Raw genomic sequence first — 21,249 nt, 5'->3', positions numbered from 1 at the left:
CGGGCGGGGCTATTTATAGGCGTCGATAGGATAGCAAGTATGGTGGTGGATGGGCGTTGATAAATCCGGTGAGTACACGATGTCGTCTGCGATTGGGCGGGGATATTTTAATTTTTGTCGGTTTCGGCTCCTTCCTGGGTGGAGGCTGGCGATCTTTAGCAGCCTCGGGTCAACGTCGCACAAGCAGCCGGGCCGTGATCTTCTGCGCACCCTGCAGCAGGCAGCAACGCCATGTCGGCGATGCGATCTGGGAGCTTCGCCCGCGTGCGCGGCGTGCGAGCCGCGCGTCTGGCTGCCCGGATCGGCGGCTGCGCCATGCAAGGTCGGCGCACGCTGCCGGAAAACATTCGGTACGCGACCACGCGGGTGTTCTTTGACGGCAAGCAAGCCCTCGCCAGCCAAACCGGACGCGCGTTCTCATCATCGTCTCTCATGAGAGTAACGAGCCGTACGCTGAGCTGCTAGGCTAGGCATGCTGCAAAGCTGTTTGAGCGTTCGTGATTCAATATTTTATTGTTATCAGAGTCTACCTGCATTCAAACTCTTGCGTTGTGTTTGCGTACGTGCTGATAGCCTGGGGGTAGCTCCTCAATGATTGTTACGGAGTATTCTTGCAGCGAAACTCTGCACGCAGCTTCTTGACTACTCACAAATAATCACAACTGCCGTCATGCCTGACAACCGTTTGTGTGCTGGCTGATGGAAGCGAGAAGACCCAGACGCCCAGAGACGTGGAGAAGAAACTGAGTAGGCATGATACAGTTCAAATATTGCTCCGTACTATATTAGTACGTTGCTGTTTCACACAGTAACTGTTGCATGTCTAACGACGGTCAAACTTGGGTGTAACCATTGAAGTCGTTGACCCAAAATCATGTGCCATACTATTTCTAAACGAGGCAGATTGTTTATGGTTAGTTGTACCGATCAGTCAGCTGATGGCATCTTTCCCACACAACCGATACCGTTGCGTGTTGACAAGCAGTGCCTGCAGCTTTATTTTTTTAGAATATCTCTATATCAACTTGCAATATTAACAATTGCATATTCCTAGTAGTTTGGTATTTATTTTATCAGGAGTACACCTTGTACACACATACATCATTTCCTGATGCACTAGTACTAAATATTGCAATTTCACACAACTTACAGGTCATCAAGCACACATATCACTCCCGGTCGGCATTCATTGATTTCTGTGTCTTTGAACAGAGTGTTTGCGATTCATTGATCACTGAAGGTGTTAAAAATTTAACACACCATCCAAACACCCCAATGTGTTAAACTTTAGCACTTCATTTGAGAGTGTTAAAACTTTAACACTTGTTAAACTTTAACACAGGATATCCAAACAGGCCTTTAATCAACAGTTCCACGTGATTGCACAAGTGCTGAGCTACCTTCACTTATTTCTAAATAAATATAGTCGTGTAATGAAATTGTGTGGCGGCTTAGCCATTCTTAGTGGGAGTTTCATGGTCACAATTACCTCGAGTGACACATCATCTAAAAATGTTTGGACTAGGATGAAACACCTCCCCTCAATGCATAATTTTATCTCTTGTTGTTTCCTAGGTTACATGTAAGACACAAGCTGTCTAGAAACAGTGTAAACAGGGTTTCATCCCTTGAAACCTATTTCACATCTCTCTTCATTAATACACTGCCACATCATCAAAAATGCTGACATGACAGTCTATTTAATGCCCATAAAACCCCATTGAGAATGGCCTACGCTATTCCCACTTTTATCATGCACTTACTAGGGTTATTTTTGTTGACATGACATGGAGCTAAAAAGGGAGAGAGAGAAAGTTACATATTCATGGATGAAAGGATCCATGGCCCTTGAAAGGGGTTAAATTGGAACTTTTTTAATTTATAGAACAATAAAAGCAAATTTTAGCCTAAAGTTAGAGTATTAGTTGCATGGAACCCGCTAACAACTGACTATTAGTTGCATGGAACCCGCTAACGACTGATTATTAGTTGCGTGGTTAGTATATTGATATTCAAATAGGCCCTCTGGTAATTTTTAGAGCTAATGGTTAACTCTATGAGATCCAAGCATAATCTTAACTGGGTGGTTGCCTAATAGTTATCTCGATTATCAGCTGTATTTTTAGATCTATTATAGCTATTTCTATCATGAGTAACTATTACTTCTAATGGATTTATTTAAGTAGGCAAAAAATGTTAGAAAATTGGCCATTGCAAGTTGAAGTTGGCAACCTTGGTGCAGTGACAATGTTGTCGTCGTCGATCAAGTCTTTGACATGGAAATGGAATTGTGTACTCCCAAGCGAGGCAAGCAAGCAACCAATTCATCATTTCATCAATTAAAAATCTGTGGTGACATTCTTGCTACGTCACCGGAATCTCATCTGTTGATCAGCACTTCTCGTTGACCTCCAACCTACGCAACTGTATACGCAATGCTACCATATATAAGCATCCACCTAACCATTTTTTATTAGGACCAGCTAGTTTGTAAAATGGCTGGGGCTTTTAAAGGCTGCGCGTGCACACCAAGATCTTTAGCATATCTCCACGCAATTGTTTATGCGATGGTATCTTGTAAGTGCATCGCACTTAACATTCTTTTAAGACGATTAATTATTACTTTGTAAAAGCGGCGTGGTTGAAGTATCATTTCAGGATCTGCTTTCAGATTTTGCCGCTTGAAATAACGGGACGGATCTGGCAGAGATCACACCTGCAAGTGTGTTGTGTGGATCAGTAAAGTTGAAGTGGCTGTGCCTCCGAAGGCTGCGTGTGTATTTCAGTTCACCGAGTCATGCTCGACTTGGATCATTGCAGCTGCTCCTTCACGTGCTGTATATATCCCTATCAGTTGATATTTCTTTTCTTTTTTACCATATGATGATATGAAGTACTGTATCTGCGTATCATGAACTGAACTGGTGGATCATATCGTTGAATTGCTAGTGACCTCCGGCCCTTTTGATTAAAGCGCGTAAGATTTCCTCGTTTGACACCGTTCCGGTTCATCTGTACTTCCGACTTCCATGACACCAGCTTCCCTGCTTCGCCGAGAGGTTTCCTACTGATCGAGAAAGGTGCGCCGGCCGGTGATCCAGACATCAGCGGCTTCTTTCCGTCGACAAACGGCACCGGAGATAGAAAAAAAAGGCCGGCCGATGCCACATCGATGGTCGATCTCACTCTCATCCGGCAAAGAGCGCATGGCTTGGAGATCCGAGATCCTGAACCTGACCACTTTGCTCTGCTCGCGTAGTCGCATCGCTGTTTCCCTTTGTTACACTACTGTTCCATCGGTCGATACCTTTCGACGCGGACAGAGAGCAAGGCCTTTCACCCCAAATCCCAACTTTAGTACCGTACAAAAAGAAGATTCCCCATCACATCAAACTTGCGGTACATGCATGGAGTACTAAATGTAGACCAAATTAAAAACTAATTGCATAGTTTTGTTGTACTTTGCGAGACGAATCTTTTGAGCCTAATTAGTCAATATTTGGATAATAATTCACAAATACAAATGAAACGCTACAGTGTTGCTTCAGTAATTTGGCCATCCCAAAGTTGGGCACCTAAACAAGGCCCAACTTGGATGGATGGACGAGCAAAACCGAGTGCCAGTCGCATTGTGATTGGCTGCGGGAGTGCAAGGTGATGACGACCAGCCTGTTAGCTTCAGCTTATTCAGGGGCTATCAGCCATCAAATAGTATTTTCCTCTCATAACAAATCAGCTGTTTCAACTTTTCAGTCGGCTTATAAGCTGAAGTGAACAGGTCCGAGCCCAAAAATCGGTGCGTCCCCGGTGCGTCCCGCATCCGGTGCACACCCAGCCCGCGGGGCCGACAAGTAGAGCGCGAATAAGGAGGTGTTTGTTTCTTTAGTCCCTCCTAAAAATTTCTGTCAAATCGAATGTAGACATCAAATGTTTAGATACTAATTATGAGTATTAAATATAGACTAATTACAAAACTAATTGCACAGATGGAGATTAATTTGCGAGACGAATCTATTAAGCCTAATTAGTTCATGATTTGACAATGTGATGCTACAGTAAATATATGCTAATGATGGATTAATTAGGTTTAATAGATTCGTCTCGTAAATTAGCCTCCATCTGTGTAATTAGTTTTATAATTAACTTATATTTAGTTTTCCTAATTAACCTCCGAATATTCGATGTGACATGAATTTTAGGAGGCCTTGACCATCCAAACACTCCCTAAATCCGACGGACCGACGGAAGGCAAAGCGCGTCTGGGAAGGCAGGCGTCCAGCGGCTCGTCGCGCTCGGCTCGGCTCCGGGAACCGCGTAATCACTCGCTCGGATTAACGGCTCTACGCGACACGTACTGACTCACTGCTGGCAACAGCAAGCGCGGAGCTGCCGTGCCTTGCCTACGTGGTGTGCTTGGCCCAAAGATCACGTCCAGCACTATCTGTCTCTACCCTTCGACATTTGCGCAGGTCAGATCGGAACGAGGAGCGGTCGCGCACAAGGAAGGGCTCCGATCTCCAACGATCGCCTCCGGCGACAGTGAAAGGGCTCGGCCAGTTTTTGTCTCGACTCTCCTGTGTCTTCCATGTCACTGTGCGTGCTACAATTTTTTCGTTTGGCTCCTCCAGCTCTTTCTTTACGTACAGGAGTTCTTTTGTCCTCTTTCAGTGCACATCCGCGACTATTTGCTTGAATCTCTTACATACCAATATGCCATCTTATCGCTTCCGCTATTGCTCGAGAAGTCGCGAGGACACCAACGCCGGGGTCAGGTCGGCGAGCATGACGCCGTTTCTTACGTCAAATTAAAGCTCGTAGTGATTGCGATCGGGTGGCGGCTGATTTTTGTTAAACAAGAGAACTGTTGATTATATTAAAAAAAGATGAAACTTAGATGGGATAAAACGATAAATGGAAGAAAAAACAACACGTGCGTGTTGTATTGGGCCATCAACATATGCTCAACTCAACTCAACTATCGATCGGATTGGTACATCGACACGATCCGCAACAACTCTGACCGGCTGGATTGGGACATCGACACAAGCCGCACAACATCACTCCGCTCAACTCAGACTCAGCCATACTAGCCGGTCATCTCCAGCTATCACTCCACCCTAGCGCCATTCCTGCAATACCCATACAGGCTATCACTCCACCCTAGCGCCATTCCTGCAATACCCGTACCATCGGCACCACCACTTGCTACCTTCTTTTTTATTTTCACTTTTTTGAGAAAGAAAGACAAGAGAGAAAGGGAAGACAGCCTTGCCACGGCCGAGCGACGAATGCCGAACCACCACACCAGAAAGTACCCGATGTCGCCTTTAGGTAGGGCGCAATGTTAAAAGCACCGTCAACAGTTCCAAGGGTTAGATTTTCATCCACATTTTCATAGGACGGTGAGGATAAGAGAGGATGCCTCCAACGAGAAAGCGGCACCCTCAAACGTCGCCATCCAGAAGCGGCACCCTCAAACGTCGCCATCCAGATTTTCACTTAACGTCAACTAGCCTACCCACGGGGGAGCTGTGGGGGGAGCGGTTAGAGCCTAGCTGACCCCACGGACATGCGGTGCAAAGAAGGGACCGATACTGACTACACCACCATGGCGCTGCCAACGCACTTCCGCTTGGCCGCAGCCAGCCACACCACCACCACCGTGTCGTTGACATGCACCCGAGCAAGCCGCTACCGGCCACGCCACAACGACGCCAACGATGCACCTCCGCAAAGACCATGCAAACGATGGCAGGGACACAAGGCGCCTTGTAGCAGCCCTGGTGCCGCACCGTTGCTGCCAAAGCCCCGGGCCGCGAGCCACCCCATCGGGCTGATTCCGTCGACGGCGACGCACTACCCGCCGCGGCAGGCCACCCGCACCTCGTAGCCAGCGCGCCAGCGGCCGCCGGAGCCGGGCCTCGAGCACCCTCACGCGGCAAGGCGCGACGGAGGAAAAGCCGCCCGCCCAGGCCACCCGTGACCCCTCACCCTCACGTGGCAAGGCGCGACGGAGGAAAAGCCGCCCGCCCAGGCCACCCGTGACCCCTCCTGCAGCAGAGGGAGCCGACCGGCAGCCGGCGAGCTGCATCCAGTGTTGGAAATATTTTGGAGGTGGTCAAAAGGGAAACTAACAGAGAGGAAAAACATGAGGGATAAGGTGATGCCCGACTACGTTTCCCTCGCAAATGTCCACCTCGCGCCTCGATCGGAGGCGCAACTGAACTATGGTTGTGGCCCGAGCGACCCTGCGCTATAAGAAGTAGGGGAGCCAGCGGGTTTTGGGTTGACTGCTAACGCACCAAAACCTCCAGAGAACTCCCCCTACACGCCAACCCAATCGTGGCAGCGCTGGAATCACCCGAAGGCTACCGCCACACCACCATCGCCGTCCCTGGACAGACGAGGTGGAGGCCCGAAGGCAGGCGTGATCTACGTCAAGCTTGTACACCTACGGCGAGTACATCTATGGCAGCTCCCATCCCGGCCTCATCCACGACAATCATGGCCGGATCGTCGCAAACTATGGCTGCTGGTTGGATGTCTCATCCCTACTCTAAGTGGTGTTCATGTTCTTAGATGCGTAAGATCCTGTATAGATTAAGACTCAGTAATGTAGTTTCCTACATTTGGTATCAGTTAGCCAATGCATCTAGACATGGACCCTAAGGCTGTGTAGATTGAATCTTAGTGTGCAATTGAGTCGCATTGTACTGGTTTTCTTTGTTTTGATCTACACAGTAGCTGTCTAGTATGAATTGCTATGTTATTAGGCTTCTCCCTATTCGGCTACATGTCACTGCTCGAGTTTTAGTTCACTAGCATGATCTATTAAGTTAAGATTAGACCGAAATAGATCTCAGTTAAGCCAAATTTCATGCCTAAGCTACTAGATCAGATCCTAATTCATGTAAGTAAGTGATTAAGGTTAGGATTCAGCTACTGTTTTTCCCCAACTACCCACTGTTCAGATCCAAACCCACGCTGTTAGTACCCCACGCGCATAAGCAATTAAATCGCGAAAGCATTTAGAAGGAGGGGAGATCAATCGAAAGATCATAAGAAAGAAATCCCAAAAGAACCTCACCCGAACAAGCAGCCTCAGATCGCTGCGCCCGAAACTCCTCGAATTCGCGCAGCCATCAGTCTTGGCCGCCGTCATCATCGCCGGGCAGAGCCGCCGGACACTGGCGCCTAAGACGCACCCGCCCCGCCATCAGGTTCCACGGCGGAGCCCCTCGACGGATCCGTGCACGACCAGGTCGCACGCCGGCTTCGGCGAGAGGGCCCGCAGTGGGGCATGGCTGGGGCAACGGTAGGGCGGCCACTGGTGGCGAGGGGTGCTGCTGGAGGCAGAGAAGAAGGGAAAGAGAAGGGGAACAGCTGCTCGGGCTGAGGCTCTTGCGGCGCAGAATAGGAGCAAAATGAATTAGGGTTCACCGGGATGCGCACGATTGCTGGTTTTGCTCCTCCGAAACCCACGCACAGCCGTTGGATTGATCCAACGGGTGAGATTCAGGCGAGCGCGTCGCACGGGCCGAATTGGTGGCCTGCCCGTCTGCTGCTGGGCTGAGAGCCCATGCATGAGTGTGTTTGAAAGGTCCGGGCCGAAAGAACGTATGGACCAGGCCATAAGTTGGGCCGCGCGTCACGCAGCAAAAGTATTGCTAGGCCATAAATACTGCTAGGCTGTTCCATTTCTGCGTGGCAAATTCGTTGGGCCGTAAGTGGGCTGCTGCCATGCTACGATGCACCATGCCGTTCACAAGCCGCGACACGAGTATGCAGCACTTTAAGTTGGACTGAGCAAGTCTTGTTTTTTGCTTAGTGCGCATAGGGCCGGTTGCGGGATGGTTAGTTGAGTCTGGGCGTTTTGAGTTCTTCGCACAGTCCACTGATTATTATAAGTTAAGCTACTTAATTACGCCAATTAAGTTCTCAGTTGCATAATTAGTTAACTCAGTGATGAATTTCTGAATAAATAGAGCAACGCCAATTTTATTTCAGAATAATTTATTAAGGCACACAATTAATTCTGACCAACGTTGATATTAATTGAGTGTGCATTTTGTTTAAGTTTTAAGTATTTTGCTTCTGTCCAACGGTGTTGCAAAATTGATTCTTGTTATGTTGTTTAAAATTTGTCAGTAATTTGCTTCCGCCCAATGGTGATGCAAATTATTTCATGTCATTTTAATTGTGTCTTTGTTTCTGCCCAACGGTGACGTTTTTAATCGAGCCAACGCAGATTAATTTCGTTATTTACTATTGTCACCATTACTAATTAAGAAATTTCTTTATTTACTCAGACTTGACTCCATCAAGCGTCATAAGCTATGTCAACGGCATACAGAAGCTTGGGGGAGATAACTTTACCAACTGGAAGAATGATATTGGGTTGGTCCTTTGCATCATGGACAGGGACCATTCCATGAGGGATAAGTATCCTGGTGCTCCTACTGCTCAAGGGGATAATGACACCACCCTCCCTGAGCGCACTGCTGCCTATGAGAAGGAAAAGGAGCGGTGGGAGCGATCAGACAGGGTAGCCCTAATGATCATGGAGCAGACGATAAACCTGGCAATAAGGGGAGCCATTGAGAAACATCCCAAAAGTGTCGTACATTTCATGGAGAAGGTTGAGGAGTACTTCAAAGGCTCCAGTAAGGCTAATGCTAGCACCCTCCTGACTAAGCTAATGAACACCAAGTATGATGGACAAGGCAGTGTTAGGGAGCATATCATGAGTCTCGTTGACCTAAGGGATAAGCTCAACGACTTGAATTGCCCCCTTAATGATGAGACACTGCTTCATCACATCATGCTCTCGCTGCCTTCAGTGTTTGAACCCTTTAAGATAAACTATAATACCAGCGACGCGAAGTGGGATATTCCCACACTCATCGCGAAGTGTTCTCAGGAGGAAGAAAGGCTCAGATCAGAGAAGGGTGATTTTGCCAACCTCATCAGGCACGAGGTGAACAAAGGCAAGAATAAGCAAATCGCTCCCTTTAAGAAAAATAAGAAAAATAAGAAACCTAATCAACCTCCTCCTCCTAAGAATGATGGGTCAACCTCGTCTAAGGGTCCTAGATGCCATCACTGTAAGGATTATGGACATATTAAGAAGCACTGTGCTCAGTTCAAGGAATGGTGCATCAAGAATGGTAATGATGACTTGATTTCTATAATCGTTGAGTCTTTTTATGTAAATTTTCCATTAAGTTCATGGTGGATTGACTTTGGGGCTACCATTCATGTTACTAATTCCTCACAGGGATTATGTGGCGCGCGGACTATAAGAAGGGGGACTCACGCCGTTAAAGTTGCAAATGGGCTTGAAGCTGAAGTTGAGGCTATTGGAGATCTCTCTTTAGAACTTAGCAATAACTTTATACTTCATTTAAGTAATGTCCTTTATGTACCGTCACTTAAGAGGAACTTGATTTTAGTTTCAACATTAGATTGTGATGGATATTCTTGCAATTTTGGAAACAATCAGTGTGTAATAAGTTTTAATAATCAGATTATTGGCCATGCCCCTTTGCATGACATGCTTTACTTATTACCTCTAAGTGTTAATTCCTCTGTGCTGAATGTAAGCGATGTCAATCTAAGCGTAAGAGAAACACTGAGACTTCGTCGAAATTGTGGCACTTCCGCTTAGGCCACATTTCGAAGGGGAGGATGGAGCGTCTCATTAGAGAAGAGATACTTCCAAAATTAGATTTCTCTGACTTAGATAAATGTGTTGATTACATTAAGGGAAAATTTGCAAAACAAATTAAGAAGGATGGAGCTAAGCGCAGTTCAGGATTATTAGAAATAATTCATACTGATATATGCGGTCCATTTAATGTAAGATCAGTGGATGGTTATAATTATTTCATCACCTTCACTGATGATTTCTCCCGCTATGGATACATTTATCCCATACACGAAAAGTCTGAAGCACTTGATAAGTTTAAAATCTTTAAAGCTGAAGTAGAAAATCATCATGACTTAATGATTAAAGTGGTAAGATCAGATAGGGGAGGGGAGTATTATGGGAAACACTCCACATATGGACAAGTTCTGGGACCCTTTGCCAGATTTCTCCAAGATAATGGTATAGCAGCTCAGTATTCCACTCCTGGTGAGCCTCAGCAAAATGGTGTTGCTGAGAGAAGAAATCGCACCCTTATGAAATGGTGCGTAGTATGCTCAATAACTCTACGCTGCCAGTCAGTTCGTGGATGGAAGCTTTAAAGACTGTCGCACACATTAATAATCGTGTTCCAAGTAAGTCAGTCCCTAAGACTCCCTATGAGCTTTGGACTGGTAGGAAGCCCAGCATGAATTACTTACATGTCTGGGGTTGTGCAGCTGAAGCTAAGATATTCAATCCACAACTTGGAAAATTAGACTCTAAGACTGAAAGTTGCTACTTTATTGGATATCCGGAAAAGTCAAAGGGGTACCGCTTTTATTGTCCTAAGCGTACCACTAAGTTTGTGGAGACAAGGCATGCTGTCTTCTTAGAGGAAAACGGATGCATTGAGGCTAGGAAAATTGATCTTGAGGAGATTCGGACTTATGAGCCGTTACCCATAAGACAGGATTGTTATGCTCCTATGCCACATACCACAGTTACATCTCAGGTCGTGAAACCTCTGGTAATGCAAGGGGAGGTAACACCTACCTTAAGCGAAAATGTAGATGCACCTGTGATAAGTGAGCATCAAAGTGAAGATGTGACAGAACCTGCTGATGGATTGCAAGGGGAGACAACTGATGAGCCCGAGGTGGTTCAGCAGGACCCTGCTCAAGAAGAAGCACCACAGGCAGTAGCACCACAACCTCTGAGAAGGTCAACACGTGAGAGGAAGTCCAACCTTTCCGATGAGTATGTGTACACAAGTGAAGAAGTACACGACATGGGAAGGGTGGATGACCCAAACTCATTTAAGAAAGATATAGAAAGTGAGCACTCGCATAAGTGGTGCGAGGCCATGTAAGAAGAGTTAAAATCCATGGAAACAAACAGAGTATGAGACTTAGTAGAGATTCCTGAAGGAGCCAAAACAGTAGGCTGCAAATGGGTCTACAAGACGAAATATGACTCTAAAGGGAAGATCAAAAGGTTTAAAGCAAGACTCGTAGCTAAGGGCTTCACTCAAGTGGAAGGAGTCGATTATAACAAAACCTTCTCGCCTGTCTCCAAGAAAGATTCATTTAGAATCGTTATGGCCTTAGTAGCTCATTATGATCTTGAGCTGCATCAAATGGACGTTAAGACGGCATTCCTTAATGGTGACTTGCATGAGAATGTATACATGAAGCAACCTGAGGGTTTCGTCGTGGAAGGCAAGGAACATTTGAGATGCAAACTAAGAAAATCCATTTATGGATTGAAACAAGTGTCCAGGCAATGGTACCTTAAGTTCGATGAAGTAATTAAGCAAATTGGCTTCATTGAAAATAAGAAGGACAACTACATATATGTTAGGATTAAGGGGAGCTCTATAATCATCCTAGTGCTTTATGTGGATGACATCCTGTTAGGAAGCAGCGATAAGAACTTGCTGCATGAGACAAAAGGATTCTCTCATCGAAGTTTGACATGAAGGACCTCGGTGATGCCACTAATGTCTTAGGCATTGAAATTCACCGAGACAGGTCCAAAGGTGTATTAGGACTCTCTCAAAGAGCCTACATAGAGAAGGTCCTTGAGAGATACAATATGAGCCAATGTTCAGGCACAGCTGCTCCGATTGTCAAGGGCGATAAGTTTGGGTTATTTCAAAGTCCCAGGAATCAATTAGAAGTTGATCAAATGAGAACGATTCCTTATGCTTCAGCTGTCGGAAGCATAATGTATGCACAAGTGTGTACACGTCCTGATTTGGCCTTTATAAGCGGGATGCTTGGAAGATATCAGTCTAATCCAGGAATAGACCATTGTAAAGGAGTTAAGAAAGCCTTGCGTTACATGCAAGGCACTAAGAATTACATGCTAACGTATAAGAGAACTGAGAAATTAGAGATAATCGGCTATTCAGATGCTGATTTTGCGGGTTGTGTTGACACAAGAAGATCCACATCAGGTTATGTCTTCACACTTGCAAACACTAACAGCTGCATCGACAATGCAAGCTGAGTTTATGGCATGTTATCAAGCTGTGGGCCAAGCTGTATGGCTTAAAAATTTCATCCCAGGATTAAGAGTGGTAGACAGCATAAGCAGGTCACTGAAATTATACTGCGATAATAAGTCAGCGGTTTTCTATTCGAATAACAACAAGTCAAGTGATGCTGCAAAGCACATTGAGCTTAAGTATCTTGTTGTGAAAGATAGAATCCAAGATCACACCATTGAGTTAGAGCATATAAGTACTAAGAAAATGCTTGCGGATCCATTAACAAAAGGCTTACCTCCCATTATATTCAGTGAACATGTTGCCGGCATGGGGTTATCAGATAGCCTGTGATCTTGGAGGGTCATAAGACAACCATCTCCCATCATGATAAGTAGTTTTATACATTGTGGACAACTGTGTTACAGTGGGATTTTAATCACCATTGTCACACATTATCTCCCTATATAATTCTACTTTAAGAATGACATAAGTTATAGGCCTTTAGACCAAAGGGGAGAATGTTGGAAATATTTTGAAGGTGGTCAAAAGGGAAACTAACAGAGAGGAAAAACAGGAGGGATAAGGTGATGCCCGACTACGTTTCCCTCGCAAACGTCCACCTCGCGCCTCGATCAGAGGCGCAACCGAACTATGGTTGTGGCCCCGAGCGACCCTGCGCTATAAGAAGTGGGGGAGCCGGCGGGTTTTGGGTTGACTGCTAACGCACCAAAACCTCCAGAGAACTCCCCCTACACGCCAACCCGATCGTGGCAGCGCTGAAATCGCCCGAAGGCTACCGCCACACCACCATCGCGGTCCCTGGACAGACGAGGTGGAGGCTCGAAGGCAGGCGTGATCTACGTCAAGCTTGTACACCTACAGTGAGTACATCTACGGCAGCTCCCATCCCGGCCTCGTCCACGACAATCATGATTGGATCATCGCAAACTATGGCTGCTTGTTGGATGTCTCATCCCTACTCTAAGTGGTGTTCATGTTCTTAGATGCGTAAGATCCTGTATAGATTAAGACTCAGTAATATAGTTTCCTACACCCAGATCCGGCATCCAGCTGCCAGGACCAGGTCGCCAGCGCTGCGCCGGGGGGCGCGGTGGACACCCGCCGGCACTGCCGCCTTGTCCCCGCCGCCGATGGAGAAGCCATCACCACCCATCACCGAGAACGGCCGGGAAATGCCGGTAGAGCGCAGATCCGGCCGTCCTCCGCGCGGATCCGGCCATCTCCTGCGTAGATCTGGCTACCGGCCATGCCCACGGCGCTGCAGCAAGGAGAGAGGAGGGGAAGGAAGGAAAGGGTTGGGAGAGGAGGAAAAGGAGGGGGACGAGCTGATGGCCTCGGTGCCCTCCTTGCTGCCCGCCGGGCTTCCGGCGGCGGCGAGGGTAGGGAGAGTGGGAGGCGAGGGGCTGAGGCGGGGGACGGGGAGCCGCCCGTGTCGCCCAGTGGGACGACACGGGGGGGGGGGGGTGAGTCAGGGGCGGCTGAATTTGGGGATCAAACAAAGCTCAAAGAAAGTGGGAGGCCAGCTCGACGACGCGATTGTATATGGGCTCTCCTTTTCAACGTCTACTGTACGTAATGGTGTGTAGTCAGCACGAAGGAGGCCACGCCAGCAGGAGCCAGCCTGACCTGGCCACTCTCTGATGACACCTCAAAGATGCGTACGCGAGTCCAAGAAACAGGGAGCCGCCGCCGTGGGCCCACGCTTCATGTCTTGTTGCGCGCAAAGAAGATGAATCCAAATCTCATTTCGCCAATAAGTTTTTCTTAGGGCTGCCAAAAAGTGACAATACATGGTTGCACACCTTTGCACGTAACGGTTGCAGCTTACAAGAGGTGTGCACGTATAGATCTCCAGAGCTTGGTGGGGTGGGGTGGGTGAGACCCCGAGGAGTTATCAGCAGCCTGTTCGCTTCAGCTTATAAGCCGGCTGAAAAGCTGAAACGGCTGATTTTTTGTGAGAGGAAAATATTGTTTGGTGACTGATAAGCCGGCTGAATAAGCTGAAGCGAACACGTCATAGGTCTATAGGATATGGTTTGAATTTTTGAAGAAAGATGTGTTGCAATCATGGAGTTGATGGAACTTGTAATCTTCTAGCCTAAAAAAAACATGTAATCTTCTACGGCTAGGCGCTGGTGTAGCCGGCTGCTACCAATATGCCGTGAGAAAAATTCATGGGTACCAAATGTTTTACCACAAACTTGAAATAAATCCTAGAGCTGTTATATCATTTCAAATCGACATGGGAAGTGTCCAAATATACTGAGTGTTTTCCCCTTTTACCAAGCAAATGGTACTAAGGCTGCGTTTGGTCCCTGCACCCAACCATACGTGCACCGATGCATCCTGGATGGCTACTGGGGCCCACCCATCCCACCGTTTGCTTGCTGGATCGAATGATCTCGTTCAGGACCGAACTGTCTAGACACATCGAATGTTCTCCATAGATGTTGTATCCATCCGTGTGGGAGAAAACACCGAACGACGCCATCCAAGACGAGCGCCTCGCTTGCATCTCGCTCGCCCCCCACCCCTTCCCCTCTCCGGCTACACGGCCTTCCCTCCCGCAAGAGCCGCACGGACGGTATGCTGCTGTGCTGGTCGTTCTCTCCTGGCGGCGCCTTCACGAACTCCCCAGGCAATTAACCCTTCCTCATCCTTCCAATCTCTGATGCCCAATTGGATTGAATCGTAGGCTACGAAGGGGTCTTCTCTCCTGATTTTTTTTTATCTATTTGGGCAGTAGAGATATCTTGATGATTTTTATATTGCACAATGCAATGCTGTCCTCCGATACAATCTTCACGTAATAGCATACAATCTATTATTTAAATTAAATCTTATTTAATGTTTCATACGTTACTACATATATGTGGGATAAATTAAAATGTCTAACAACGTACATGCACCACTCGTACCATCACATTCAAACAACCAAACGAAAATCATGTATGATCATGTACAGTCAATCAAACACTTAACATATACCATGCCATTCAGGATTATTCCATAGATGACCTATCCCATTCAACCTCATCCAACCAACCAAACACTACCTAAGTTGTGAAGTGCCGAGAGGTGACATCGATAATTGATGATTCCAGTTATCAACATCAACAACATCAAGATCCCGACACTCGTGATGAATTATCCACAAGCTTGTGCTGTAGCGACTAGAGCCAGTAGCACCCTGTAGCAGATGTCACTTTGAGGTTCCTTCGGTTCCTTTGCTGAGGTTGCTTTGCTGGGCAATGCTTGCTTTGCCTAGCTGAGCAAGGTTAGGCAAGAAATAGCTAAGTTGTTTGGTTATTTTGTCTAGTGAGCAAGCTTGCCTGAGTGCTCTTACCGAAGCAGTAACATGTACAGACTTTTGCAACATATACTGCTTTTACCCACACCAGAATTACATGTACCTCAAATAAAATAATAAAGCAACAGCTATTGTGTCCCACTAACCAGCGGTACATGCAAGTAGCTGCTAGCACTTAATGCTGTTCTTTGATCAAAGCACACTTACATTGATGCTGGTGCTTTCCTTGCCCACGCCGGAGAGCAAAATTGGCTCGCCTAGCTCAGCAAGCTTTTCCTTGCTCGGACAAGCAAGCTTGCCCAGCAAAGCAACTTTCTAGAGCAGGCACCAAATGCATATCCTTGCCCAGCAAGGTCAGGCTAGGCTGGGCAAAGGATCCAAATGTCTCGTCTCCACCATGGCACTATACGTTACCACTAGGGACACGTGACCGAACAAAACCAGCCATCACTGTCACGCGCCACCTGCTTTACCACAAACCGGCCGCCTTTGTGGAGGAACATCACCTCCGGATCATCTGCGACTGCGAACACTCGTCCCTGAATCCCAGGCGTCACCGGCGGTCGGCGCAACTCCAGGCGGCCGGATACCGGGACCGGTGACGATGAGCTCCGACGACGCGCCACGGCGGCCGCACGCCGTGCTCATCCCGCAGCCGGCGCAGGGCCACGTCACGCCGATGCTGCACCTCGCCAAGGCGCTGCACGCCAAGGGGTTCCACATCACCTACGTCAACTCCGAGTACAACCACCGCCGCCTGCTCCGGTCCCGCGGGCCGGACTCCCTCGCCGGCGCCGACGGCTTCTGCTTCGAGGCCGTGCCGGACGGCCTGCCGCCGTCCGACAACGACGACGTCACGCAGGACATCGCGGCGCTCTGCCTCTCCACCACCGAGCACAGCGCTGCGCCCTTCAGGGACCTGCTGGCGAGGCTGAACGCCAGGCCAGGGAGCCGAGCGCCAGCGGTCAGCTGCGTCATAGCCGACGGCGTGATGAGCTTCGCGCAGAGGGTCGCCGAGGAGATGGGCATCCTGGCCTTGGTCTTCTGGACAACGAGCGCGTGCGGCTTCATGGGGTACCTCCACTTCGCCGAACTCATCAGGCGAGGCTACGTGCCACTGAAAGGTACCAGATTTTTGTAGGATTCAGATAAGAATTGCACCGAATCGAGTCCAAATCTAAATCCAGCAATTTGCCAAAATTGAGCAGCCTCACACTGAAATGCGTTGTCTTGTTCTGCACATTGCTAGACGAAAGTGACCTGACAAACGGGTACCTGGACACCGCGATCGACTGGATCCCCGGCATGCCGGGCATGCGCCTGAAGGACATCCCCAGCTTCATCAGGACGACGGACCGGGACGACGTGATGCTCAACTTCGACGGCGGCGAGGCGCAGAACGCGCGCAAGGCCCGCGGGGTCATCCTCAACACCTACGACGCGCTGGAGCAGGGCGTGGTGGACGCGCTGCGCCGCGAGTTCCCGCGCGTGTACACCGTCGGCCCGCTCGCCGCGTTCGCGAACGCCGCGCGGGGAGGCGAGCTGGACGCCATCGGCGGGAACCTCTGGAAGGAGGACACGAGCTGCCTCCGGTGGCTCGACACCCAGCGGCCGGGTTCCGTCGTGTACGTCAACTTCGGCAGCATCACGGTTATGACCCCCGCTCAGCTCACGGAGTTCGCTTGGGGCCTGGCGGGCTGCGGCAGGCCGTTCCTGTGGATCATCAGGCCGGACCTCGTCTCCGGCGAGAACGCCATGCTGCCGGAGGAGTTCGTCACGGACACCAAGGAAGGGGGTGTTCTTGCGAGCTGGTGTCCGCAGGAGCTGGTCCTCTCGCACCCGTCCGTCGGGCTGTTCCTGACGCACTGCGGCTGGAACTCGACGCTGGAGAGCATATGCGCTGGTGTACCGATGCTCTGCTGGCCCTTCTTCGCCGAGCAGCCGACGAACTGCAGGTACGTGTGCGCCAAGTGGGGGATCGGGATGGAGATCGACAGCGACGTGAGGAGGGAGGAGGTGGCGCGGCTCGTGCGAGAGGCCATGGACGACGAGAGCGGCAAGGCGAGGAGGGTGAAGGCGATGGTGTGGAAGGAGAAAGCCAAGGAAGCCGTGGAGGAAGGCGGATCCTCGAGGAAGAACTTGGACCGCCTCGTTGAATTTTTGCTCGCAGGAAATGATGATTTCCAAGCTGAATCTGCTTAAACATGAGCTGTGGTGATCTTCCAATTATCCTAATCTTTCTCCTGGGAATTGACTCCTTTTGTTCGAAGTGAAAGATTTCATGTCTCGACTCAACTATCAACAAATGTGTTCATGTCAATTATCGAAAGTTCGAGACGAACGAGCAAACATAGTTAGAAGATGAATGAATTGTGCGGTCTTACGAAAACAAGTACAGTGGAGTCTATGGAACGCATGATGCCTCTTTTTTATTTTCTTTTTTCTTTTTCTTATAACTTCTTTTTGTCAAGCCTTCTGTCCTTGGAGAACAGATTTTATCGGCCTATGCACAAAATGAGCCCAATATTCTAGGATGCGTCCCTTCCGGCTCATGGGCCGCACCACAACATTTGATCTTCGAAACCTTCCGATTTTGAAATTAGTGTTATAGAAGATGAATTACTGAGAGGAAGTATGAAGCAAACCAACCGACGACATATACATGACATTTGACATAATTTCGTTGGAGGGAATTGGGTGGGTGATTACCTAGCTTGATTCAGAAACTTAAAATGCATTTCCCCTCGAATTGTGACTATACTTTTTTATTTAAATTGGATGCCATATTGTTTAGAATAAACACAACACAATGAGATGGTTATAATAATAGATGGTTAGATCTTCCCTATACTATATACCACTACTAGTGTATTGTGTATCGTAAAAGAGCTCGTGATTGAAGTAGCCATGGTCCACGGCTGCCGTGTGCCGGCGTCCACCAGCGGGACTCCTGGAGTTTGCCAATGGTCATGGAGTCAGAAATTGGTGCCATTGATGTGCACGGCAAGACCAATCGTCTCCACTAGGTAATTGACGATTGAGGGAGAGATTATTTTGACGATGGACACGGCTGCAGCGACAAATTTTACCCGTTAGGCTTGTTCTGGTGCACCAAATGAGCCCAAGGCCCTTTCGGCTTATGGGCTGTGCGCAGTATCTTTTGTCCCGTTGCCACTAGCTACCATCCTACATGTCGACGTTAATCTCCACCACTACCTGTCAAAAATTGCTCACTACCAATAGCAACAGTTTCTACTCTTCCACGCCAGTATAGTATAATACGGACAGACAGAACAGTATAGCTAGCGGACTCCCTGGCCATTGGCAACTCCAGGACTCCCGCTCTGGTCGACGCCGGCACACGGCAGCCGTGGACCGTGGCTGCTCCAATCACGGCCCAGCGCCGGGGATAATAAATCCAGCCATCGCTGTAAGCACCGGAGCGACTGCTTCGTCGCGGCTCGGCGCGATGGAAACGATGCGCATATTTGATCTCTGCCCGGGCAACCTATCTGACAACCTCTGCAGATGGATTGGAGCAGCGGTGTATGAGAGCTCTCACTAGGTGATGAGGCCATCTGGCCATGATTCCTAGAGCCGTATCGATTGCGTCGTGTCGTTGATCGCTAGAGCCCTGGCCTTTCTGCCTGCTTCGCAGGAGATGCGCCTCCACATATACCACTATAAGGCTATAATACTAGGCTGCCGGCATGCCGTAACAGATTCATAGGGACCATCAGTGATCAATCCATCACCCACCACGTCATCCAAGCCCGCCATGGGCTCCAACTCGCGCCCGCACGCGGTGTTCATCCCGTACCCGGCGCAGGGCCATGTCACGCCGCTGCTGCAGCTCGCCAAGGTGCTGCACGCCAGGGGCTTCTTCATCACCTACGTCAACTCCGAGTACAACCGCCGCCGCCTGCTCCGGTCCCGGGGCGCGGACGCCCTGGCGGGCCTCGACGACTTCCGGTTCGAGGCCATCCCGGACGGCCTGCCGCCGTCCGACAACGACGACGTCACGCAGAGCATCCCCGCGCTCTGCGAGTCCCTGTCCCGGAACGCCGCCGCGCCGTTCGGGGACCTCCTGGCCAGGCTCAACAGCGCCCCGGGCCGGCCGCCGGTCACCTGCGTCGTGCTGGACAACTTCATGAGCTTCGCGCAGAGGGTGGCCAACGGGATGGGCATCCTGGCGCTCGTGTTCTGTACCATGAGCGCCTGTGGCTTCATGGGGTACCTCCACTTCAAGGAGCTCATGGACAGAGGCTACGTGCCACTCAAAGGTACGTTCACGTGTCCAGTACGGCAGGCTCCACATCCCCTTGATGGGTTCAAGTTCTGAACTGATTCTGTTTTCGCGTGAAATTCTACGTTACTCCTACTAGTTGTAGCTGTAACAGTTCGCACACATGTTTGTGCTGCGCATGTCGCAGATGAGAGCTACCTGACCAACGGGTACCTGGACACGGTGCTGGACTGGGTGCCCGGGATGCCGGGCATCCGTCTGCGAGACATCCCTAGCTTCATCCGCACGACGGACCCGGACGAGTTCATGGTCCACTTCGACAGCAGAGAGGCGCAGAACACCCACCACGCGCAGGGGATCATCATCAACACGTTCGACGCGTTGGAGCAGGACGTCGTGGACGCGCTGCGCCGCATCTTCCCGCGCGTGTACACCATCGGCCCGCTCGTCACGTTCGTCAAGAACTTGGCCGCCCACCCCGACGCCGCCGCGATCGGCGGCAACCTCTGGAAGGAGGACGCGAACTGCCTCCGCTGGCTGGACACCCAGCGGCTGGGATCCGTCGTGTACGTCAACTTCGGCAGCATCACGGTCATGACGCCGGTCCAGCTCGCCGAGTTCGCGTGGGGTCTGGCGAGCTGCGGCCGGCCGTTCCTGTGGGTGATCCGGCCGGACCTCGTCACCGGCGAGAAGGCCGTGCTGCCGGAAGAGTTCTTCGCTGAGACGAGAGAGAGGGGGCTCTTCCTGAGCTGGTGCCCGCAGGAAGAGGTCCTGTCGCACCCGTCGACCGGGCTGTTCCTGACGCACTCAGGGTGGAACTCGACGCTGGAGAGCATATGCGCCGGCGTGCCGATGATCTGCTGGCCCTTCTTCGCCGAGCAGATGACCAACTGCCGATACGCCTGCACCAAGTGGGACATCGGGCTGGAGATTGACAACAATGTCACGAGGGAGGAGGTGGCGCGGCTCATAAAAGAAGCCATGGATGGCGAGAAAGGCAAAGACATGAACGCGAAAGCAGCTATGTGGAAGGAGAATGCCGTGGCGGCAACGGAGGAAGGCGGGACCTCCAGCGTTAACATTGACCGTTTGGTCGGATTCATGCTTGAAGGAAGTGTTCCTACAACTGCAACCTGATTATCTGAACAGTGTTGTTGAATCAGTTACAGACTTGCAGTGGACTATGTACATGCCTATGAAAACCAAAGTGATTACCAGTAAATTTCCCCTGGACCACACCTGTTGTAATATGCAAGTACTACAAGTGTTCCATTCAGGATAGGACTAAACTGTTGTATTATGAGTGCCGCGTTTGTTTCCACAGTAGAAAACATGGCGGCATATGGACATTGTTTATTTTCAGAATGAAAGCGCATGTTTTCTTGTCAGTATTTTCAGGTAGGCCTGTAGTTTCACCTGTCATACTACAGAACGAACTGATTCTTCAATGAACAAAACAGCAGTATAATTCGGTGTCTGCCTCTTGATCAAAGGATTGCAAGTTAGTTCCTCGTAGAAGAACTATGCATATTTAAGATGACTAACATCACGAC

General features: G+C 49.4%; 2 protein-coding genes across 3 annotated transcripts; both read left to right on the top strand.

The window, feature by feature from the left end:
- Window positions 1-14,569: 14,569 nt before the first annotated feature.
- On the top strand, window positions 14,570-17,779 carry LOC117841661 (7-deoxyloganetin glucosyltransferase). The gene is made up of 2 exons (XM_034722114.2): window positions 14,570-16,574; window positions 16,700-17,779. Exons 1-2 carry the CDS (start codon window positions 16,055-16,057, stop codon window positions 17,650-17,652), a joined length of 1,473 nt encoding a protein of 490 aa, XP_034578005.1. The 5' UTR covers window positions 14,570-16,054; the 3' UTR covers window positions 17,653-17,779.
- A 1,147-nt stretch (window positions 17,780-18,926) lies between these two features.
- Window positions 18,927-21,084, top strand: LOC117838582 (7-deoxyloganetin glucosyltransferase). Of its 2 annotated transcripts, none has more exons than XM_034718668.2 (2): window positions 18,927-19,733; window positions 19,836-21,084. In XM_034718668.2, exons 1-2 carry the CDS (start codon window positions 19,229-19,231, stop codon window positions 20,831-20,833), a joined length of 1,503 nt encoding a protein of 500 aa, XP_034574559.1. In that variant the 5' UTR covers window positions 18,927-19,228; the 3' UTR covers window positions 20,834-21,084. The 2 variants fall into 2 exon arrangements, with proteins under 2 accessions (XP_034574559.1, XP_034574567.1); XM_034718676.2 differs by having other exon boundaries at window positions 18,947-19,733; window positions 19,884-21,084.
- Window positions 21,085-21,249: the final 165 nt, after the last annotated feature.

Source organism: Setaria viridis, chromosome 1 (genome assembly GCF_005286985.2).
Source record: "Setaria viridis chromosome 1, Setaria_viridis_v4.0, whole genome shotgun sequence".
Taxonomy (NCBI): domain Eukaryota; kingdom Viridiplantae; phylum Streptophyta; class Magnoliopsida; order Poales; family Poaceae; genus Setaria; species Setaria viridis.
Note: the sequence above shows the minus strand (reverse complement) of the source record. Positions and strands in the feature narration are given on the sequence as shown.